Here is a 24,049-nt window from a genome sequence, read left to right on the forward strand (position 1 = left end):
CCAGTGGAGAGTTTTCCCCGATTCCCATCGACTCCAGTTTTGCTGGGACTCCTTGATGCCATTCAGTTAAATGCTGCCTTGATGTCAAGGGCAGTCACTCTCACCTCACATCTGGAGTTCAGCTCTTTTGTCCGTGTTTGAACCAAGGCTGTGATGAGGTTATTGCTAACCTCTGCAGTCCTGCCACATGCCAGCATGAATGGTGGTGGACAATTAAACAACTCAATAGCGGAGGAGGCTCCATAAATATACCCATCCACAATGATATGCTTCAGTATAAAAAATAAAGCTGAAGCGTTTGCAACAATCTTCAGCCAGAAGTCCTGAGTGGACGGTCCATCTCAGCCTCCTCTGGAGGACCCCAGCATCACAGATGCTAGTCTTCAGCCAATTCGATTCACTCCACTTGTGATCAAGAAATGGCTGAAGGCACTGGATACTGCAAAGGTTATGGGCCCTGGCAATATTCCGGCAATAGTACTGAAGACTTGTGCTCACGAACTTGCCACACCCCTAGCCAAACTCTTCCAGTACAGCTACAACACTGGCATCTACCCAGCTATGTGGAAAATCACCCAGGTGTGTCCTGTACACAAATCTAACCTGGCCAATTACCACTCTATCAGTCTACTCTCCATCATCAGTAAAGTGATGGAAGGTGTCATCAACAGTGCTATCAAGCAGCACTTGCTTAGTAATAACCTGCTCACTGATACCCAGTTTGGGTTCCGCCAGGGTCACTCAGCACCTGGCCTCATCTCAGCCTTGGTTCAAACATGGACAAAACAGCTGAACTCCAGACGTGAGGTGAGAGTGACTGCCCTTGACATCAAGGCAGCATTTGACCGAGTGTGACTTCAAGGAGCCCTAGCAATTGGGAATCGGGGGAAAGCTCTCCGCTAGTTGGAGTCATACCTAGCGCAAAGGAAGATGGTTGTGCTTGTTGGAGGTCAGTCATCTCAGCTCCAGGACATCACTGCAGGAGTTCCTCAGGGTAGTGTCCCAGGCCCAACCATCTTCAGCTGCTTCGTCAATGACCTTCCTTCCATCATAAGGTCCGAGGTGGGGATGTTCGCTGATGATTACACAATGTACACTATTCGTGACTCCTCAGATACTGAAGCAGTCCATGTCCAAATGCAGCAAGACCTGGACAATATCCAGGCTTGGGCTGACAAGTGGCAAGTAATATTCGCACCACGCAAGTGCCAGGCAATGACCATCTCCAACAAGAGAGAATCCAACCATTGCCCCTTGACAGTCAATAGCATTACCAGGGCTGAGTCCCCTGCTATCAGCATCCTGGGGAGTACCATTGCCCAGAAACTGAACTGGACTAGCCATGTAAATACTGTGGCTACAAGAGCAGGACAAAGGCTAGGAATCCTGCAGTGACTTACTCACCTCCTGACTCCCCAAAGCCTATGCACCATCTGCAAGGCACAAGGCAGGAGTGCGATGGAAAACCCTCACTTTCCTGGATGAGTGCAGCTCCAACAACACTCAAGAAGCTTGACACCATCCAGGACAAAGCAGCCGCTCGATTGGCACCACATCCACAAACATTCACTCCCTCCACCGATGCACAGTAGCAGCAGTGTGTACCATCTGCAAGATGCACTGCAGGAATTCACCAAGGCTCCTTAGACAGCAACTTCTAAACTTACAACCAATGCCATCTAGAAGGACAAGAGCAGCAGACATACGGGAACACCACCACCTGGAAGTTCCTCTCCAAGCCACTTGCCATCCTGACTTGGAAATATATTGCTGTTCCTTCATTGTCGCTGGGTCAAAATTGTGGAACTCCCTCCCTAACAGCACTGTGGGTGTACCTACACTACATGGACTGCAGCGGCTCAAGAAGGCAGCTCACCACCACCTTCTCAAGGGCAATTAGGGATGGGCATTAAATGTTGGCCTAGCCAGCGACACTCACATCCCATGAATGAATGAATGAAAATAAACACACGAAATGTGACAAACAGACCACACACACACACGCACACACATGGCAAGCAGGCCACATACCCAGACACATGACAAACAGACCACACGCAGCCTTCATCACACCCCACACACTGACACACAGCACACAAACATAGACAGGAAACACGCACCACAAAATCCACACAGAGACATAGACACCGACACAAACAAACAGACAGACGCCACCCCCCCATCCACCACAAAGACATGCAATGCATGTCTGGACTCACACAAGCACAGGTCAGTTTTACTCTTTCCTGTGGAGAGATCACAACATCCACCCTATGAGAGACTGAACCATTTTGAAGGTGCCAATCAATGGATGAGTTGTCAATGCTGAAAGGCAGATTCAGGGACAAGAGGAACAGGAAATCTGTAGCTGTTCACAGAGCATGGGACTACAGTGCAAGATTAAAGGGGGGGGTGAGGGAGGGGCAATGATGGATGACATTCGTAAAGGAGGACGTGTCACAGCAAAAACACAGCGAGAGCAGTTACCCCTATCTGGTCGCCAAGAGATGTTTTATTTTTTCCCCAGAGCTGCTTCCTGTGATCCAGCTAAGGGAGGCTGCATTTCCCACTCAGCCTAATGGACTATTTAGGCATTTCGTGACCGCCACACTGAACCACACCAAATTCACACTCAGGTCTGATCAATGTCACAGGATCCCAATTTGCATTAAATAATTCAATTTTCAGCAGAGCCTTAGCTGCCTATATCAAAGCCCATTTGAAAATACAAACAGTCAGGCATGGGATGCTAAATTTAGTCGGTTCATTTTGTTTCATTATTAGCTACTGCCAATGAAAAAACTGGTAGTCGAGGGGTCAAAATAGAGGTCAATGTGTCACCAATAAAGTATTGATATTAAGTTTGAGTTGACACGGTGTGGATCACACATTGGGCACATTCTGCTCCTATGGCACATGCCCAACAGTAGGTTGGCATGAAGAAGTTGGTAGTCTGTGTCTGCGAGGAAAAGCATGTTGCCATAGGCAGAGCACATTGTGTGTGGGGAATTTCTCCATTCGTGAGATGGGGAAAGACAGTGAGATCGAGATCACCAAATGCTGGAGTTCAGGAGCTGCCAGTGATGCTCAGCTATAGTTAGACCTGGCTCATGTGCCACACACAAGGTGCCACACGGTTGTATTTTGGACTGAAGCCTGCTGATTACATCACTTAGGCCTTGCCCTCTACAATCCTGATCAGCCAGGTTACAGGTTTGTCTTAATTCCTCACTATCTGTTGCTTTTTCTGAACATTACATTTCACTCAGCACATTGCAACAGACATTAAAGTATCTGGGAATGTTTTAGGTTTATCATGCTTTTAGATTCAATAAAATATTCAGCTTAATTGCATGAATTGAGTTTGCTATTTTTAAATTATATTAAGCAATTTAATGTAGTTCCAGATTTCATACTGAATCCAATCCTTGATGCAAATTATTAATGACAAGCTATTTTTGTCGTCAGTTAATGGGGTCAATATTAAAAATTCAGTTAACGAGGAGTCACTGTTAACTCCATCCCTACGAATACCGAGGTGTGGGGAGTCAGCGTTTAACATTTAACCATGTGTGAAATGTACCTGAGGCGCAAGCAGCAATTATCACTGAATTGCCCATATATGATTGTCCATACAAGAAGCTCCCCCCCAACAGTTCCAGAGTCTTGTGTAGCACTGAGTTCCACAGTCTGAACACTGGACTTGACAACAGATGGCATCATCCTCTTACTACCACAAGTCAAATCAGGAAAATTACTTTATTTTCTCTTCTTTGAGTTTTCTCTTCTTTGAGTTTAATGTTTTTTTCACTCTTCTAGATGAGGAATGCCAACCTTTGGGAACAGCATCAAGCACTTCTCAGTTACGCAAACTAAATTTCCACCTATGCTTCCCAAACTCTATGTCACGGCCATCAACCTACATTTTACCACTGCAAATTCTTCCACTTCTCTCAGAAGCTGTCTGACGTCCTCGGCAAGTGTGAGGGCCAATGTGTGTCACATAGCAGCTCCCACCCACCGTGAACTAAGATGAATCTACTCCAAGCTGAGGTAACAGCAGATCTATTGAGGAAGATCCAACCATTTGACCAGATTGACTAGATTTCACAGCTTAAAAATGTTCCAGCACACTGTACCACCCATCCCAAGAGTTAGTGCTCCTCTTCAGACCTTCGAAAGGAGGGCGCAAAGGCTTAGATAACAGTCTCAAAATGCTTGTTCATCATTGCAAAAACCTGGTTCAAGTCCCAACTTTCTCCATCCCCTCTCCCTTTTGAAAGGTCACAGGAACTGAGCGATTATCAGTGACCATCCTCTGTGGAAGCCACGGATTAGGCTGATAAAAATGCAACAAGCACACTCTGAACATTGTTACTTAGAAATCATTGTGTTATTTGCATATTCTTCAGGTGAACAATGATGCTCGATGTTTCTAATTGAATATATTCCGCTGTTGAGCCACCACTTTTATTATGGCGTGTAGGTTAAAAAAAAATTGCAATCTATGAGTTGATTTGGGAGTAATTTAACACTCAAACTGTGATTAAAATGACAAGATTTTGTGACTGACATCATGTAGTCATAGATGTAGAGTGATCTGTATCCAATGTGCATCAGATTATTCTATTCCCTTACAGCAACATTGTGATATCATCTTTCTGCATTTTATGGAAGTGGCAGAGTAAAGAAACAGCACCAACTCCAGAGGCCCGGCAAAAGCCTGACTCAAAGAGAGTGGGCATAGAATCAGCGTGACTGCAATCTACACCCACTGGGGGTTCAGGACTGGCAAGTCTATGCCACGAAGTACATTCAAAGGACGCTGTGAGAAAACATAGTTACATAAACAGGAGTGCTGTCAATTAGTGAATCAGCACATAACATATCTAACATTAACAATTCAAATGATTCTGAATGACCTCATTGTGAACAGGATATATTATGGGATGAAAGTAGTTTACAAAATTCACAGCCCTCAACAGCTGAGGAGAAAGCTTTCCTTGCAGAGAAGAAAGCTAATTATAATCAATTGAGCAGCTTGAGAAAGGACTTGAACAATATGCCTTGTGGCAATATTATTACATCATTTTCATTTACAAGAGATCACAGAGATCAGGGTGGGGGTGGGGTGGCAGAATGGGATGAGGGAACCTATGTGCGAGGGAGTGGTGCATAGAAGGATCGCAAGGAGGGTCTTTGTTGGGCTGAATGGGGTTCTACTCCAAGTTTTCTTTCATTATTATTTCTACACCGGTTACAGTGCAATCGCTGCTAATTAGTCAACAAGCCACCCATCATATTCCGTGGATTTTGATCATGTCTCTTCTTTATCATCATCTCTACTGCTTTAGTTTCTTCCTTTGTGCTGTTCATCGTTTGAAGGTGTGGACTTCTGGCGTCATTCCAAATCTCTGCCTATGATTCCCTTAATGAGGAATTAAACAAATGTAGCCCCAGGCTAACCAACTATTAGCACATAGATGACTTTTTTTTCGCTGATTTGTCAGTTGTCTTCCACCCAGTCCCACACACCCACTGGGCCTGGCTGGATTGGAAACAGAGCACTGAATGAACCAGGGTTACAAAGCCACATACTTCACACACACTTGCAGCATAGGTTAGGGTTATTCTCAGCAATATTATCAAAACGAAAAAACCAAAAGCTACAAGTTAAAAATGAGAAAGGAGCAAGAATATAACCAACATTCCTCTCCCTAGAAGCAAAAACAGGTCAGGGTATCAGACAGTTTAGGGGGCAGGCAAATCAAGGTGTATCTTGGGAACAGAAGCCATGTCTGCTAGGCAGGAGACATTAGCAAGAGATAAGCCCATCTAAAAGAGAGACATTAATTGAGGAACATACTGTTCTTCATTTTTTTTTATCACAAGGGACCTGTCAGTATTTTACATTTGGGGATTGGCCATGATACAATTTACAGGCAAGAAAATGCTTCTGTAAAAACACGACAGTTGACAAAATCATTCTTTGGAAACATTGAAAGATAAGTCTTACACTGGTTACAGATAAGTGTGAGGTCACGTTCACTGATTAAACTGTCTGCCCATGTTGTCAAGCTCAGCTGCAGCAATATAAACCTGATATACAATATGCTGCAGCAGCTTAGGGCATTGACTCATTGCTCTGCTGTTTGGAACTATTAATCATCTGGAGTTATGGAACGTTTGCTAATTCTATTTAAGACACTGAGGGTTAGGAACTGGGTATTGGTGTGTCTCACTCGCACTCGGTGACCCACAAAAGTTGTCAGTAACATCCAAATGTGTAGGGTAGCTGCCTGAAAAAAACAAATTGGGATCCTAATGCTGGTTTTAGCAAAATTGGCCACCAACTCCAGCGGTCATCAATGATCTGACCAGCCGTTTTTAAACGGACTGCTGGATGTTACCCTGAACAAGACGGTTCAGAAGCTTTTGTGCAGTTCCATTTCTATGGACCAGGGGAGCAAGGCTGAATTTGACATCTCTCACATCCCCACAAAGGACAAACCTGTGAGCCTGCTCAATGCTGGAGTTGGTCCATGGCCCACTGGTAAGCAAAATCAAAAAGTCTGATCAGCGTCTGCTGGTTTCCAGGCTGGTGGAGGGGCCTGTGGTCCAATTTGGGTCAAGGCTCGAGCCGGTGTTTTCAGCCACACACCAAGGACGCCTGTTTTGCAGCAGAAACTGGTCAACTCAAATTTTTGCCCATGTGCCAGCGATCTTACAGACATAGTGGAAAGATTTCTTGCACGCTTTAAAAAAAAAACACATGCACAATTTTGCTAGGAAGGGTGATTATTGGAAATATTCCCTCCATATTTAGGCTGTTGCTGATGCCCGGTGACCAGCAGCAATCACCCCCAGGTCCAGCAAAATACCCCTCCGCTTTAGCCCAACAATTAAAAAGGAACATTTTCCCTCTGGCCATTTCTACTCCCTGAACCAACCACCTTGTAACCTCTGATGAGATAACTTTATGCCAACCATAGTTATAGGCACATTGCGGCGTGAGATGGTCAAGACTTACAGCAGAATTTGAGAGGATGAGAGAGTCAGCAGAAATAGATGCCAGTACAATCGAGGGTATCCATAGGTCTATTTGTGAATAGCTTTAAAGATGCAAATAGCTCTAGAAAATGTGGTTGGGTTGATTCAGAATCTAAATCCCCATCCCCACGAACTCCAATGGCCACAATATGTCAAGTTCCACCTAACCTCAGTTGACTCTGCCAATGCAAGCTTTTCCAACCCCATGTTGCCTTCTGATTTACTCTAGTCTACTCATGGCTTGTTGGGTTAACCACTATCTGAAGTCAAACGATGGAGGGTGAACTAATCAACATTATTTACAGAAGCAATAAAAGATGTTTGACATTTCTCCACCATGAAAAATGATTGAACAAGGTTCCCGTGCATAGAAATGTTTTATTTTATATACAATTATGGCTGGTTGAAAGAAAGCCATGAGTAGCAATATATAATACCTAACCAGCAAACACATACCCGTGGTGTGCCACTGTGATTGGCATAGGGCCACTCCTGATGTTACCATCTTAATAAATGACTTAGTGGCATCAATCAGGTCAAATGGTTGACAGAAAGCGCTAACTTGTTTCATGGCCAAGCAAGACACGGGAATGCATGGTGACTGGTAGGACCCTGGGAAGTACCGAGGATCAGAAGGACCTTGGTGTGCATGTCCACCGGTCCCTTAAGGAAGCAGGACAGCTAGATAAGGTGGTTAAGAAGGCATATGGGATACTTGCTTTTATTAGCTGAGGCATAGAATATAAGAGCAGGGAGGTTATGCTGGAACTGTATAAAATGCTCGTTAGGCCACAGCTAGAGTATTGCGTGCAGTTCTGGAATCCGCATTATAGGAAGGATGTGATTGCACGAGAGAGAGTGCAGAGGAGATTTACCAGGATGTTGCCTGGGCTGGAGAGTTTTAGTTATGAGGAGAGATTGGATAGACTGGGGTTATTTTCCTTGGAGCAGAGGAGATTGAGGGGGGACATGATTGCGGTGTATAAAATTATGAGGGGCAGAGATAGGTTAGACAGGAAGGAACTTTTCCACTTGGTGGAGGGATCAATAACCAGGAGGCATAGATTTAAGGTAAGAGGCAGGAGGTTTAGAGAGGATGTGAGGAAGTATCTTTTCACCTAGAGGGTGGTGGGAATCTGGAACTCATTGCCTGAAAGGTTGGTAGAGGCAGAAACCCTCATAACATTTAAGAAGTATTTGGATGTGCACTTGCGATGCCGTGGCATACAAGGCTACGGGCCTAGTGCTGGAAAAGGGGATTAGAATAGTTAGGCCGGTTGACCGCTGCCGGCTCGATGGACCGAAGGGCCTTTTTCTGTGCTGTAGACCTCTATGACTCTATGAGAACCAGTGAGATCAGGCTCAGGGGGGTCTGGAGATGCTGGGCTGTGCTGGAGCTATGTTCAAGGCAACCAACACTGAAAGACACACCAGGATGTTGATGGATACAGTATTAACATAGCAACAAGATGGCCTGTGTGATGTTTCTGCTGAAAGCCATACTGGTCATCATGGATCAGGCCACTAACTCCCTTGTTTACTCAATCATATTCATCGTCACCTATTTCTTCCATCATGCTTTCCCTCACTAGCCCATTACCCCATACTAATGCCGACTTATGCCCCAACACTTGGCAGCAGTCATCAGCTAATGAGACACAAAACCATGTTTAAAAATGATGATAGAACCACATTGCAATGTGAATATGACAGCTCTGGTATTCCAGTGAATTTAGACAACTCATACTGTCACCAATGCCATTGTCAAGCTTTCCTCTCGCAGCAATGCTAATTTCTATCTTTCCTCAGCCATCAACATTTCCAACTAATTGGTAGTCAGTCAATGGCCTGTCATGTCCCTTCTGATCTGTTCCTCATATCAACTAAAGAATGCCTAAAACTTAAAGGAATGACTCTTCTTCAACACCAGATAATCCCATTCCCTCTCCTTTTCACTCCTAAATAAACGGATAAGAGTTTTGCAGCTGTAAATTCAACAGCTCAACTTCCTCTTCCGCCATTTCATTAGGAATCAGTCTCCTGGATGGAATGTTAACATTCCTACTCCAGTCTAGTGTCTACTCTCAAAGATTCAGAAGCTGCTTACAAAGCTCAAGGATCTAACTCATTCCTGACAAGCAATGGTGGAAAGTTATAGTCAGGGGGTGGGAAAAACATTTTAAAAAATTAATTCACGGGATGTGGGCTTCGCTGGTTGGGCCAGCATTTAGTGCCCATCCCTAATTGCCCTTGAGAAGGTGGTGGTGAGCTGCCCTCTTGAACCGCTGCAGTCCATGTGGTGTAGGTACACCCACAGTGCTGTTAGGGAGGGAGTTCCAGGATTTTGAACCAGTGACAGTGAAGGAACGGCGATATATTTCCAAGTCAGGATGGTGAGTGACTTGGAGGGGAACTTCCAGATGGTGGTGTTCCCATCTATCTGCTGCCCCTGTCCTTCTAGATGGTAGTGGTCGTGATTTTGGAAGGTGCTGTCGAAGGAGCCTTGGTGAATTTGATTTGTTTATGGCCTTTACGAGGTTGCACAAGGTGAAATAAAAGGACTGTTACGTGTGTCCAACAGGTCGATGTCGTACATCTAGTGTGTGAGTGAGAGAGTTAGCATGCTTTCCACTTCTGTGTGCTAGTTTGTTTCTCATTTTCAGTCTACACCATCGCCAGCAGCAATGCAGAAAAGAGAGCCAGATATGTGAGTCTCTTAAACAGTTGAGCAGTGCGCCAGTGGCCACTGGTTACAACTTTGCCAGAGTATCCAGATGCCCTTTGACACAGGGAATGCTAGTGACATGTATGAAAGGATCAAAAAGACAACAGGTTCATCAACAAAGAAAGTGGCTCCATTGAAAGCAAAGACAAGGGAGGTCATCACCCACTACAACAAACAGTTGGAGAGATGGGTAGGACACTACCTTAAGTTGTACTCGTAGGATCATAGGAAAGAGGAGTAGGCCATTTGGCCCAGCGATCTGATCGAGGTCTTAATGCCAATATCCCGCCAGTCCCCCATAACTCTTGCCAATCAAAAATCTGTCTAACTATATCTTGAATATATTCAATGACCCAGCCTCCACTGCTCTCTGTGGAACAGGATTCCAAAGATTAACCACCCTCAGAGAGAAGAAATTCTTCCTCATCTCTATCTTAAATGGGAAATCACTTATTTTTAAATTGTATCCCCTCATTCTGGATTCCCCCAAGAGGAGAGCTATCCTCTCAGTATCGACCCTGCCACTCCCCCTCAGAATCTTATAGGCTTCAATAAGATCACCTCCCATTCTTCTAACTTCCAATGAGTATAGGTTCAATCTTTCCTCACAAGAAAACCACTTAATCCCAGGAATCAGCCTGGTGAACATTCGCAGATCTGTTTCCAATATAATTATATCCCTCCTTAAGTAAGGAGACCAAAACTACTTTCCCTTCTCCCTTAGACAGTCCTCAGGATCGATGATGACTTGCACAATGGGTTCCGAGATGGCTCATAAGTTCAATGCGTGACCTGCAGTCTTTGCCACATGCAGAGCTGGGTAGATGAGGTATTTGCTGATTCGTGTGTTCTCTCCAAGGCCACGAAACCTGTCTCCGAGTGCTCCCAATGAAGTCTCTCAAGGTGTTCGGTTCTTTCCCGAATAAATTTTCACCATTTTGGTCAGTCCAAACCAGGGACCCCCATGAGTCGGCGGGGATTTGACCTCTTCAGAGATGCTTTGAGGACATCTCTAAAGCATTCCCACAGTCCTCTGGGAGAGTCCTGTCATGACCAAGTTCTGAGTAGAAAAGCTGCTTCAGGAGTCTGGTGTCAGGCCTATGAATAACATGCCTCGCACTGGTATTCAATTATCCGTGTCTCAATGCTGGGCATGTTGACTTGGGAGAGGGTGCTGCTGTTGGACCACATTTCTTGCCCCCATATTTGGAGGATCTTGCCAAGGCACCACTGATGGTCCTTCATCTACATAGTACATTAGGCGCAGTCTCACCAAGGCCCTGTACAGTTGCAGCAGGATTTGCCTACTTTTATACTTCATCCCCTTACAATAAAGGCCAACATTCCATTTGCCTTCCTAATTCCTTGCTGTACTTGCATGCTGACTGTTTTCAATTCATGTACCAGGTTACCCAGATCCCTCTGTACCACAGTATTCTGCAGTCTGCCTTTATTCAAATAATATTCTGCTTTTCTATTCTTCTTACTAAAGTGGACAACCTCACATTTTCCAAATTATACTCCATCCGCCAGACTTTTGCCCATTCACTTAGCCTATCTATTTCCCTTCATAGACACTTTGTATTCTCCTCATAGCCTGTTTTCCTACCTATCTTTGCATCATGAGAAAATTTGGCTACAAGAGAATCGGCCTCTTCATCCAAGTCATTAATGTAGATCATAAATAGTTGAGGCCCCAGCACTGATCCCTATGGCCTTCCACTAATTACAGATTGCCAATCTGAGAATGATTCATTTATCCTTGCTCTTGTTTCCTGTTGGTTATCTGTGCTAATACGTCACCCCAACAATATGAGCTCTTATCTTCTGTAGTAATCTTTTATGTTACACCTTATCGAATGCCGTTTTGGAAATCCAAATACACTACATCTACTGGTTCCCCTTTATTCACCCTGCTTGCTCCATCCTCAAAGAACTCTTAATATATTTTTCAAACATTATTTCCCTCTTACAAAACCATGATTGCATTATGATTCTCTAAATGTCCTGTTACGGCCTTCTTAATAATGGATTCTAGCATTCTCCCAATGACAGACTGGCTCCCAGTTTCCAGCTTTCTGTTTCCCTCCTTTCGTGAATACAGAAGATACATTTACGGTTTTCCAATCTGTTGGGACCTTTCCAGAATCTGGAGAGTTTTGAAATGCCCTGGGGCATGGGTTCGAATCCTACCATGCCAGCTGGTGGAATTTAAACTCAATTTCTGTCTGTAAATCCTCCCATATAATATCAGATGTTGGACACAGGAGTAAGTTTTAGTCCGTGTGAAGCTCAAAAATCTGGAATATAAAGCCATTCTCAGTAATGGTGACCACAAAACTATCGACTGATGTTAAAAAAATCTGGTTCACTGATGTCCTTTAGGGAAGGAAATCTACCATTCCTACCTGATCTGGCCAACACGTAACTCCAGACCCTACAGAAATGTGGTTGACTCCTAATTGCTCTCTGAAGTAGCACAGCAAGTGACTCAATTCAAGGCAACAGATGCTGGGTGGAAGGCGTTGGGAGTAGAGGATTGGTGCACAGATCGTCAATCCTGCTTAAATATGCAAATTACAGGATGGGCGGGGAGAGTAACAAATGCAACATCTTTGTTCCAGGGGGCGAAGGAATGTCTAGGGAATCAGAGGTCAGGTGGTCTCATATCAACTGTGGGCACGTTATTTGAATCCATCATTTGAGAGAGAATTAGTGCGCACTGAGAATCAAGGACAGCTAGTATGCAGTTGTCAGCGCATGTTATGTTTAACAATTTTAAGTATTTTGAAGTGACTAATTAATAGTGTGAATAACAGCAGATTCTGGGATGCGTTTCCACTTGTTTAATCAGCACAGACTGGCAGGTTGGACCAGACTGGTGCAAAAGATCAAAGAATTTCAACCGGCGGCGAATTACACCCAAAACCATTTACGTTCGTTTGTTTTCCACGATCTTTTACACAGGCTGCCGTCTCAATTTTTACTTAGTTCTGTTGAAGAGTCATACGGACTCGAAACGTTAACTGCGTTCCCCTCCGCAGATGCTGCCAGACCTGCTGAGTTTTTCCAGGTATTTTTATGTTTGTTTTGGATTTCCAGCATCCGCAGTTTTTTTTGCTTTTATATCTGCCGTCTCAATTTGTCCGGATCGGTTCCTGAAGGGACAAACTGGCTGTGAGATTCTGTTGATTGCGCTGGTTTGGGGATGCTCTTCCATTTGCACTCATCCTCTTTGCCCAAAGGCACTGGTTGGAACATTTTAAAAGCTTTCTCATATATTAAAATGAAATTATTAAATGGTTCAGTGTAGTATTTTTTTTAAGTCAACTTCAGTGATTTTAAATCACTGGTGGTTGATTAGACACCCTTATTAAAAACAGCTATTTTAGCTGATAAATTGACTGCCAGCTGTATTAATGGCTGCACCAGGTCATCACTCTTAGATACATCAAGGAAGGGATTCTTTCCAATGAAAAAATAACCAATTCCATTTTATTACACTGCCCAATTGCACTGATTCATTGAAGATTACACATTCGAGATTATGCAAATAAATTGTAGCAGGAGTTTGAATCGGAATGCTAACCAGCACAATTCCACGTGCGCTTTGGGCGCAATTTGCCAAAGAAGCAAAGTGATAAGGGAGTCCCTGTTTTAAGTGTCCCCTTTTAAAGCGGTTTCATTTTCAAGGACTTTATATTTTAACGCCTGTGCTCCATTTAAAGTGCGGTGTTCCCCCATTTTAACGGGTGCGAACAGGGGTGATGATGTCATCACGCGTACAGACCCGGTGCTTCTGTTGAGCGGAAAGAGTCACACGGACTCGAAACGTTAACTGCGTTCCTCTCCTCAGCTGCTGCCAGACCTGCGGAGTTTTTCCAGCTATTTTTATTTTTGTTTCTGTGAGTAGAGTCTGGCTTGTAACTTGTGTTGGCACCATTTGTACTGTACATTCAAAGAACATCGTTTTTTTTGCTGCATTTTCAGGTACCCCCCCTGTACTAAACTGAATTTCATTTAAACATTTTTTTTTACTGTATCCTGTGCTAGTTGAGGAACTCTGTGGACTTTGTTTTTTGGAAGAATTCTCCACTATACTGCGCAGATACTGCACTGTAAACTTTGTTTTTCCAAGCTGCTGTTTGCACAGTACGTACCTGAGGAACTGCTGTGGACTTCTGTTTTTAAAAGAATTCTCTGCTGCACAGGGGTACTGCTCTATGTCTGTGTTTACATTTATACAGTATTTCTGTTATATTCATTTGTCTTATTTTGCAAGTTATTTCAGCTATGGACACACAGCGCTGCACATGTATGGTACAGTGTTTCCATTTTTACATTGATTTTTCTGGGCAAAAAATTATCCTCAGGGACCTAACTCTGACCTTATGGGAAACCCAGCTTCACTTAAAATTGAAAAGGCAATCTTTAGGAATGCAACCACCACTTAAAGTAAAGACTCCCTGCTATATATAGATTTTCAGAAGGCTTCCAATAAAGTTTCTTAAAAGGCTTACTAGAGAACTGTAGGGAATGTAGCAGCATAGATAGATAGATTGTTCACTGGCAGACAGGAAACAAAGGATTCAGGTAAATATGTGTTTTTGAGATTGGGGAAGGGTCGAGTGTGGGGGCTACATTTGGTCTGTAGGATGGCTGAGGGAGAAAGTTCCATACAAAGGGCAGAAATAAGGAGAAAACACATGCTCGTCTCACTTAAAAGCCAATGTTTTACTTTCTCTTTCTGTTCCATCAACGTTACCTACTCACTTGCACCCTGCTAGTCGATAAATTGAATTTTCCACTCGGTGCACATTCTGGCTAACTACCCATCCCCACTTACACAGGCATGCTGAAAGCTTTCTTCCCTGGATGAATCAGTGGCTTTTACAGTTTTAATAACGGGGATTAAAGCTCATTAATAAAATAAGTCAGGTCTAACTGAATGAGGGTGAGGGATAATGCACCACAACTAAAAGCTCTGGTGACCCATATAGAAAATCATCACTGAGCACTATTATTATAACCGCTTAAATGGGGCTCTTAAATTGTGCTCTTTTTGGTGCTTATTTTGAAAGTCCATCTTCATGAATAAAGTATTTAGGGAAGAAAGAGAACCAGAAGAGATTGTATCATGCGTTGTACCAAAAGTAAGCATTTTCTGCATTTTGATAGCATTTATATCATGGTGTGTTTGTAAACAACTATTTTCTTCTCCTCTAACCGACACAAATTCCCGTGCACCCATCATCCCTCTGCCCGCTGACCTACATTGGCTCCTGGTCCACCAACAAATCAAATTTTAAAATCTATCCATGGCGTCCCTAAGTCCCCAAGCTCTACAGCCCTCAGAGATCTCTGCACTCCTTCTATTTTGGCCTCTTGTGCATCCCCAATTTTCATCGTTCCACAATTAGCAGCCATGCCTTCAGATGTCTGGGCCACAGACGGGCCAAATGGCCACCTACTGCACTGTAACAATTCTGTGATGCTCTCTTCCGAAACCTCCTTGCCTCTTTCCCTCCTCCTTTTAAGATACTCCTTTAAACCTACCTCTTTGACCAAGTTTTTGGACCAGTCCTAATATCTCCTGTGTTGCTTCGTGTCAATTTATGTCTGATTGAGATTGCTGTGAGGAGCCTTGGGATATTTTCTGATGTTGAAGGTGCTACATAAATGCGATTTGTTATATATCACCAGGAAAATCAGATGAGGAGTCTAGGCTCCAATTACCATGACCCAAATGTTGAAATCCAGGTTGGATGTTGTTATGATCCCAGCTGCTGTAACTACTGGACAAGCCAGATCCTAGGGTGGAACCCGGCTTGATAGATCCTAACTTTTATTTTTTGATTAGAAACGTGGAGGGTGGCTACTGAGCAGAGTCACAGGAGTCAGCTGATGAACTTTTAACAAAAGAATAAAACATTTATTAAACAGGAAAAGATTAACTATATTACAATACTCCTTCACCCACAACTATACCTTTACAGATATATACAGATTCGTAAGGATAACACGAGTTACAAAAACTCTCTTATACTCTAATGTTCACAGTAAGTACACAGTCCCATGTAAACCAATAGGCAACTTGAGGTCAGACACACCACACTCTGAAACCAAGTGACGGATGCCAATCCAAACTAATGCTATGGATCCCTCATCAATTCCCCCCAGACACTTGTCACACTGAGCCAACTGGTCTCACTGAACTCCACCTTTCACACGAGGGTTTCCAATCTCCATTCTCCAAGAACCTGCTTCTGCATCTTCTCCCAAACCAACGCTTTCTCTCAGTTGCCTTCCACAAGGGTCTATCTCCAGGGTTTCAAACTCTCCTGGATTGACACATGCATTCATTCCTTCCTTCCATGCACCCTCTCTCACATGCGCAGCCATGCTAACAGGACACCACTGCTTCACATGCTCATAGTAAAGAGTTACAGGTCTTCAGCTATCTCCTTGGATCTTCTGGCTTCTCACAAACCTATATTGCTTTAAATCTGCCTCCTGCAGCTTCTCCCTTTAAGCTTGGAGCCTTTCTCTGCTCCTCACTCTTAACTTCACTTAAGACCTTTTCCAGATTCCTGTTCATTCCCTTTGACTAGGTGGTCTTCTTGGGACCCCTCTTCTGCCCTCTTGGCAGCTGGTTTCAACTTTAATTTGGGGCTTGCTATCTGTCCCTCTCCTATGCTGCTTCTGCTGGCAACTCCTTTCAACTTTAGAGCACACTGACCAACTGAACTCAGACTGCTTTTTCTGTTTTTCTCTGTCTTTGTCTGTACTTCTCTGGGACCCCTGTTGCTAGGCAACAGCAGAGTTTTTTTTTCCTACTTTGTTAACTTCCCTGACCCACCACCCACCTTGATAACTTAGCTCTCCACTTCAAGGGTCATAAAACTCATTAAAAATGCAGGTACACAAACAGAGCTTAGATCTGCTGTTTCCACTCTAAAATAAAACTAGATTCCAGGTTTCACCTTTAAAATTTATATTTTATTTTATTTATATAAAGAAAATTTATAAATTAAACTTAAAGCTACAGCTTATTCCTGACACCCCAAAATACAAATATAACTTACTTAAACTATCTCTAGTTCCTCACAATGTTTTAGCTCTCTGTCATTTATATGCAGTGATGTAATGCAGCATTTATTCAGCAAGCTGGTAAATACTGCTGCCAGAATATCTACATGACATAATGGCTCATTATATTAACATATTGTCCAATCTGAAGATCTCCTATTCTTTCTTTGGAATGGCAACTACCTACTCCTCGCCAGTGTGCAATAAATTTCAATATGGTTATCATAAGAAATGAGAGAGTTTTAATTGCTGCCGCCTGTCGGATTTAGTCTCACTAAATCTGCAAGAGCAAGTCAACCCAGCATTGTGAATAAAGCAAAGGGAAAACATGGATTTAAATATTCTAAATACATCGGTGACAAAACGGGATCAGGCTTCTTCATTTCTTAGGCACGAAATTGGACCTTTATGGATCTTTGTGCTGCAAGGACATCTGTGCAGCCAAGGCCAATACCTAGACAGCCAATGCTAATGAAGGCTCTAATACCTCATTTTTCCCCCTGCTCTGAAATTGCTCAAATACTAGGTGAGGTCTGTGGTGTGCAAGTTCTAATGAGTTATTCAGCATCGCAACAGCCTAACCCATGGGTGGCTGGAGGTCACTAACGACAAGGTAAGGAAACATTTTGCGCTTACCATATTGTTGAGCTCAGAGGAACAAACTTGCTCCTCTAGACTCCGCAGCAATAGTGAGGTCTCGAAATTGTCCTGTTCCACACATTACCCTCCCACTTCTCTACTCTCCAGCTCACCCCCTTGTGCACTCACCCACCCGTTCCCCCCACTCTCTATCTCTCTCTCACCTACCCTCCTGTTCTCCTCTCCGACACAAACCTTCCGGAGGGGCACTTCCAGTGTGCATCACTCACTGCAATGAATCAGGGAGGCCCAGGCCCTACGTTTGGGGGAAACCTCAGCGGTTTCAGCCTCTGGACATTCCAAGCATTCTGAGCAGATCCCACCTAAAAATAAGCCAAATAAGTCTTTCCTCCAGTGACTTTACAAATTGTGCATCTAAGTAAATACCCGGCTCCAGGCTGCGACTGTAAATAAACCATTTGATTTCAGTCCTCATAATCATCAAACATTGAACACGGTAAAACAAACTGACTGGACGGAGGCACATTAACCAATCCAGTTGTCATAACAAAGCTTTCGCTCTGACTGGACTGAAAGATTCAAAATTAACCCGTTATTAATCTGACTGGACTGAGAAACACAATGATAAATATGAACTGCGTTAAGAGACAATCAGACTAAAATTAGAGATGCAGCAATCTTCAACATAATTGACACAGCAACAGATATGGGAATAATGTTCACTAATGTCACTTTAGGGAAGGAAATCTGCCATCTTTACCTGGTCTGGCCTACATGTGACTCCAGATCCACAGCAATATGGTTGACTCTGAAATGGTCCAGCAAGCCACTCAGTTGTATCAAACAGCTACAAATAATTCTAAGAAGAATAAAATCAGAAGGACCACCTGGCATTGACCTAAGCACTGGATTCGGACATAACAAGGCATCAGTTACCATCTGACAGGGTGGGAGAGACAGAAACCCTCAAACCACATAAAAAGTACTTGGATATATACTTGGACTGGCATAATCTACAGGGCTGGATGGTTCCTTGACAGCTAGCTCAAATACGATGGGCCAAATGGCCTCCTTCCGTGCTGTAAATTTCTATGTCCATCAGTTGTCACAACAGTGGATCCAGCCCCGAATTACTAATGGGCATATTGAACTTTTTTTTTTAAGGAAGACAGGTGTTTTTTTAAAAAAGACATAGAAGCAAAATCTGGCTGAGAATGTAAAGTGACTACTTGCTGGAAAATTCCTATGTAGATTATACTTGACCAGCTAGTCCAGAGAGAGCAGGGGTGTCACACCTAAAAAGGTGTCAAGGCCTACTTCGGAGACAGACACTTGAAAGGAAGAAATGCAATGCAAAAGGCTGAACTTTAATCTCCTGTAGTTGTGGAGATAATGGAGACTGACTGCCACATCTCGGCAGAAGCCATCTCCAGTTGAGTTATATCTCATAATGTGCAAATGGTCTGAGTTGAAAGAAAGCAGATTCTAAGCGAAAGACTTGTTTGTTTTTCCCTTCCAGGAATACACAAGGGAATAGGTTGAAAGGGAAGCTGTAAACCTGATTTGTACATTCTAGTTCGGGTGTGCTAGTGGGTACTATGAGGGTCACATCAGGATAACAGCAACTTGGCATCCCTGCAGCCTGCAGGTAAAAGCCTATCTATCTCTCTCTCTCTCTGGCTAGAGGCAAGTCAACAAAGCCACAATCAAAAAAGAAACAGGGCAACTCCTTCAGCTAACCTGCAGAACCAAGTGTCTCCAAACCAACAGCTCAACTGCCAAAACCAGCTCTACCGGAATCACCAAACTTAACGACCACAATGTTTAACCACCTCACGGACAAGCCAAAGACTGATTCGCATATCTTTTTTAACTTTTTTATTTTTGAACTCAACTTCTCATTTCTGGTGTGTGTGTGTGTGTGTGTGTGTGTGTGTGTGTTTGTGTCTTGTGTTTTTATTATTTTATTTTCAGGTTTTAGTAACTAATAAACTTACCCTTTCTTTTACTCAAGAAAGCCTGGTTAAATTGGCTCTTTCTAAAACATAAATACATTTGGGCTGGGAAAAGGTATCCATGGGGGAAGGGATCATTTTTAAATTAACATTGTTGTGACCAACTGAGGGGGTTGAATAAAGGAGCCAAACCATTCCTCCTCACCTGGGAGTAAAACAAAATTGAGATCTCATTCAGGAAGTTAACAATTTGGGGTCTCTTATCCAAGATCATAACAAATTGGGGCACCTCACCCGGGGACCGGTCATAACACAGTTGATCCTGCAAAGCCGTCCTCATCAACTCCTGGAGTCTTGTGCCAAAATTGGGAGAGCTGTCCTACAGACTAGACAAGCAACAGCTTAACATAGATTATAATCACCTTTCAGTCCATGGCCCAGACTCCTCTATCACCATCCCTGGGTATGTCCTGTCCCAGCGGCAAGACAGATCCAAGAGAGGTGGCAACGCAGTGGCAAACAGTCAGGTGGGAGTGACCCAGGGACAGTATTGATGCTGGATTCCTAAGTCATCTCATTGCATCAGGTCAAACATGGGCAAGGAAACCTCCTGCTGATTACCACGCACCACCCTCCCTCAGCTGATGAATCAATGCTTCTCCATGTTGAACACCACTTGGAGGAAGCACTGAGGGTGGCAATGGTGCAGAATGTACTCTGGGTGGCGGACTTCAATGTCCATCACCAAGAGTGGCTCAGTAGCACCACTACTGACTGAGTTGGCCGAGTCCTAAAGGACATAGCTGCTAGGCTGGGTCTGCGGTGAGGGAACCAACAAAAGGGAAAATCACACTTGACTTCAGCCTCACCAATCTATCTGCCTCAGATGAATCAGTCGATTACAATATTGGTAAGAGTGACCATCGAACAGTTCTTATGAAGACAAAGTCCCGTCTTCACACTGAAGACACCATTCACCATGTTATGAAGTGTACTACTACTGCTAATTGAGATAGATTCGGAACAGATCTAACAGCTCAAAACGAGGTAGTCCTGAGGTACTGTGGGCAACAACAGCAGCAGAATTGTGATCCAGCACAATCTGTAACCTTATCTCCTGCCACATTCCTCACTCTACCATTACCATCAAGCTGGGGAGCAACCTTTGTTCAATAACAAGTGTAAGAGGGCATACCAACGGAGCACCAGGCATACTTAAAAATGAAAGCTACTGTCAATGCTGGAAATCTTAAATAAAAACAGAAAATGCTGGAAAAACTCAGCAGGCCTGGCAGGATCTGTGGAGATAGAAACAGAGTTAACATTTCGAGTCATTATGACTCTTCTTCAGAGCTGTCAACCTGGTGGACATACAAAACAGGATTACCTATGTGCTAAACAACAAAAGGAGCATGCAATAGTCAGAGTCAAGCAATCTCACAACAATAGATCAAATTAAAGTTGTGCAGTCCTGTCAAATCCAGACAACTAAGCAACTAATGGAAGGAGCAGGCTCCACAAATTCTCAAGGATGGCATAATGCACCACATCAATACAAAAGACAATGCTAAAAAGGTTGCAACCATCTTCAGGCAACGGTATTAGTGGGTGCTCCATCTTGGCTTCCTCCCGAGATCCTCACAATCACATAGACCAGTCTTCAGCCAATTTGAGTCACTCAGTGTGATGTCACAAAATGGCTGAGCGCCTGGATACAGGAAAAGCTATGGGCCCTGGCAACATTCCGGCAAGGGCACTGGAGGCTGGTGCTCCAGAACTAGCCACACCCCCTAGCCAAGTTGTTCTAGTCCAGCTACAACACTGGCAATGTGGGAAATTGCCCGGGTATGCCTTGTCCACAAAAAACAGGGCAAATCCAATCTGACCAATTAATGGCCCAATCAGTCTACTCTCAATCTTCAGTAAAGCGATGGAAGGTATCGTTGACAGTGCTAAGAAACAGCACTTACTCACCAATAACCCGCTCACCAATGTTTGGGCTCCAGACCCCATTACAGGCTGATCTAAACATGGCCAAAAGAGCAGAATTCCAGAGGTGAGATGAGAACGACTGCTCTTGCCATCTAGGCAGCATTTGACTGAGTGTGGCATCAAGCAGCCCTAGTAAAATTGAAATCGATGGAAATCAGGGAGAAAATTCTCTACTGGCTAGGGTCATACCTAGTAAAAAGTGAGATGGTTGTGGTTGCTAGAGGCCAATCATCTCAGCCCCAGAACAGGACTGCAGGAGGTGAGTTCCTCAGGGCAGTGCAGTAGTCTGAACCATCTTCAGCTGCTCCATCAATGACCTTCCCTACAACAAAAGTAAGAAGCGGGGAGATTCATTGGTGATTGTATAGTGTTCAATACCATTTGTAACTCTTCAGCTAATGAAGCAGTCTGTACCCACATACAGGAAGATACAGCTTGGACTGATAAGTGACAAAGAACACACACTAAAAAGCTCCAGGCAACAACCATCTGCAATGAGAAAGTCTAACTACTTTGTCCTGACATTCAATGGCAGTATCATTGAATCCCCCACCACCAATGTCCTGGGGGTCGCCATTGACCAGAAACTCAACTGAACCAGTCACATTAATGCTGTGGCTATAAGAGCAGGACTGAGGCTGGGTAATTCTTTGGTGAATGGCTCACCTCCTGACTCCCCAACAACTCTCCACCACATTCAAGGCACAATTCAGGAATCTGATGGAATATGCTCCACTTGCCTGGACAGGTACAGCTCCAGCAATACTCAAGGAGCTCGTCACCATTCAGGCCAAAGTAACCGTTTAATCAGTATCCCATTCACCACCTTGAACAATCAGTCCCCCCAGCACTGCAGCACCGGACAGCAGTGTGTACCCTATACAAGATGCACCACAGCAACTGGCCAAGGCTTCTTCAATAGCACCTTCTAAACCAGTAACATTCATAACTTAGAAAGAGAAGCCACCAGACCCATGGGAAGACCTCTACCTTGTCGGGTCTAAATCCTGGAACTCCCTTCCCAACAGCACCATGGGTGTACCCACGCCACACAAACTGCAGTAGTTCAAGGCAGCGGCTCACCACCATCTTCTGAAGGGTAAATAGGGTTGAGCAATAAATGGTGCCTTTGTTGGCAATGCCTGTATACAAAAGAATTACTTAAAAAAATCATTCTGCCTGTAATTAGATGCTGCATCTCCAACCTTCCTACCTTCCTTCTCCATAGTCCTTAAATGTGTTGCTTCTTCCAAAATCTGTGCCCATCTTTCCCACAACTCCACGTCTGAACCTCTACAGTTAGATTTCTGCTCTGCCGCATTACTTATACTGCCCTAATCCATATAAATGACATCCTGTGTGACTGTAACCATGGTAAATTATTCCCGCTCATCCTTCTGCAGTGTCTGTCATGGTCAACCACAACATCCTACTCCAATGCCTCCCCTGGCATCCAGGTGGATGGGATAGCCCTCACCTGTTCCTATTCTCATTTGTCCAATCAAAGTCAGAGAAACAACTGCGATGGCTTCACTTCCCACCCCTACACCATTAAACTCTGGAGTTCACCATGAATCTATCCTTGGATCCCTACCACCTCTCAGCTACTTGCTTTCCCCAGTGACATCATCCAAAAACACAAGGTTCCACAAGGACACTGATAACATCCAGCTTTATAACAGCTTTTATTAATTTTAGTACATTAAAATTAATACATAAAATAACACATATAGAAATATCTCACTAACAGACAGAGACACTCAAGAAGTTGACACTTTTTGAAACTATTGCCTATCAGGTAAAGGCTTGGCCTCTGGGTGGGTAATCTGGCTGATGGGTTGGCTGTTTGCTTACTTTTAGAAAGTTTTGAATTTCACATTTGACAATTTCTTGAATCGTAAAGACTGCGAGGCTTTTGAGCACAACATTGAGAGAAATAGAACATTTAAAATCAGGAACTCAGGCAATTCTGACTGTTTTGGCACCGACACACATTTGTCCTTTTCAACTCTCCTCTCCCCCCCCACCCCACCACCCACCCCTGCCTTCCCCCCAGATCCACCTTTAAGTTGTATTGACCACTGACCTCATTGATGAATGCCTGAGCTCCGCGCGGGCTCAGCAGAAGGATGGCCCGACGCAGCGTATCCCGGTAACGGTTCAACTCCTCCGTTTTCATCGTGGTGAAGAGGCTAGCAAAGATCTGGCTGATGTTCTGGTCAATTCTCTGCAGTGACATGTCTAACCCCTGGCGGGAGGCTTGGTCCAGGAACCCTTGCAATCCTCGAATATCTGACAACACAAATCACAGGAAAAGTTGTTGCGATTATGTTGTGAAAATTGTAAAGCAAACTTTTAAGAGAGAGAAATAAATGGACCATGCCTGGGCCAACATGCAGCCTCTGGAATCTTAATCCTGACCACGGCCCTTAACTTAGAAACTCCTCAACCAATCTTATTCATGAGAAGTTTATATTTCTCCTTTACCATTTACTTCAACAGTCACACAGCCATCAGGTAGCAATGTTCCCTATTCGGGCATGTTTTCAAGGTGGCATCTCCTAAATGGGCAGCTCAGCATACCACCTGCTCCATGGTATTTGCTAATTCACCTCCTGAAGTGGCTGCTTGATTTGAC

The 24,049-nt window shown here is 43.9% G+C and overlaps 1 protein-coding gene across 1 annotated transcript in view; it reads right to left on the reverse strand.

Moving 5' to 3' along the window:
* The window catches only part of LOC144668716 (glutamate receptor ionotropic, delta-1-like), a 621,802-nt gene that overhangs the window by 180,967 nt on the left and 416,786 nt on the right, over positions 1 to 24,049 (reverse strand). Inside the window, exon 4 of the mRNA XM_078531049.1 lies at positions 23,498 to 23,703. Within this exon, the coding sequence (XP_078387175.1) occupies positions 23,498 to 23,703 (206 nt within the window). The remainder of the gene's footprint in view (positions 1 to 23,497; positions 23,704 to 24,049) is intronic.

The sequence above is a fragment of the Cetorhinus maximus genome, chromosome 27 (assembly GCF_964194155.1).
Source record: "Cetorhinus maximus chromosome 27, sCetMax3.hap1.1, whole genome shotgun sequence".
Taxonomy (NCBI): Eukaryota; Metazoa; Chordata; class Chondrichthyes; order Lamniformes; family Cetorhinidae; genus Cetorhinus; species Cetorhinus maximus.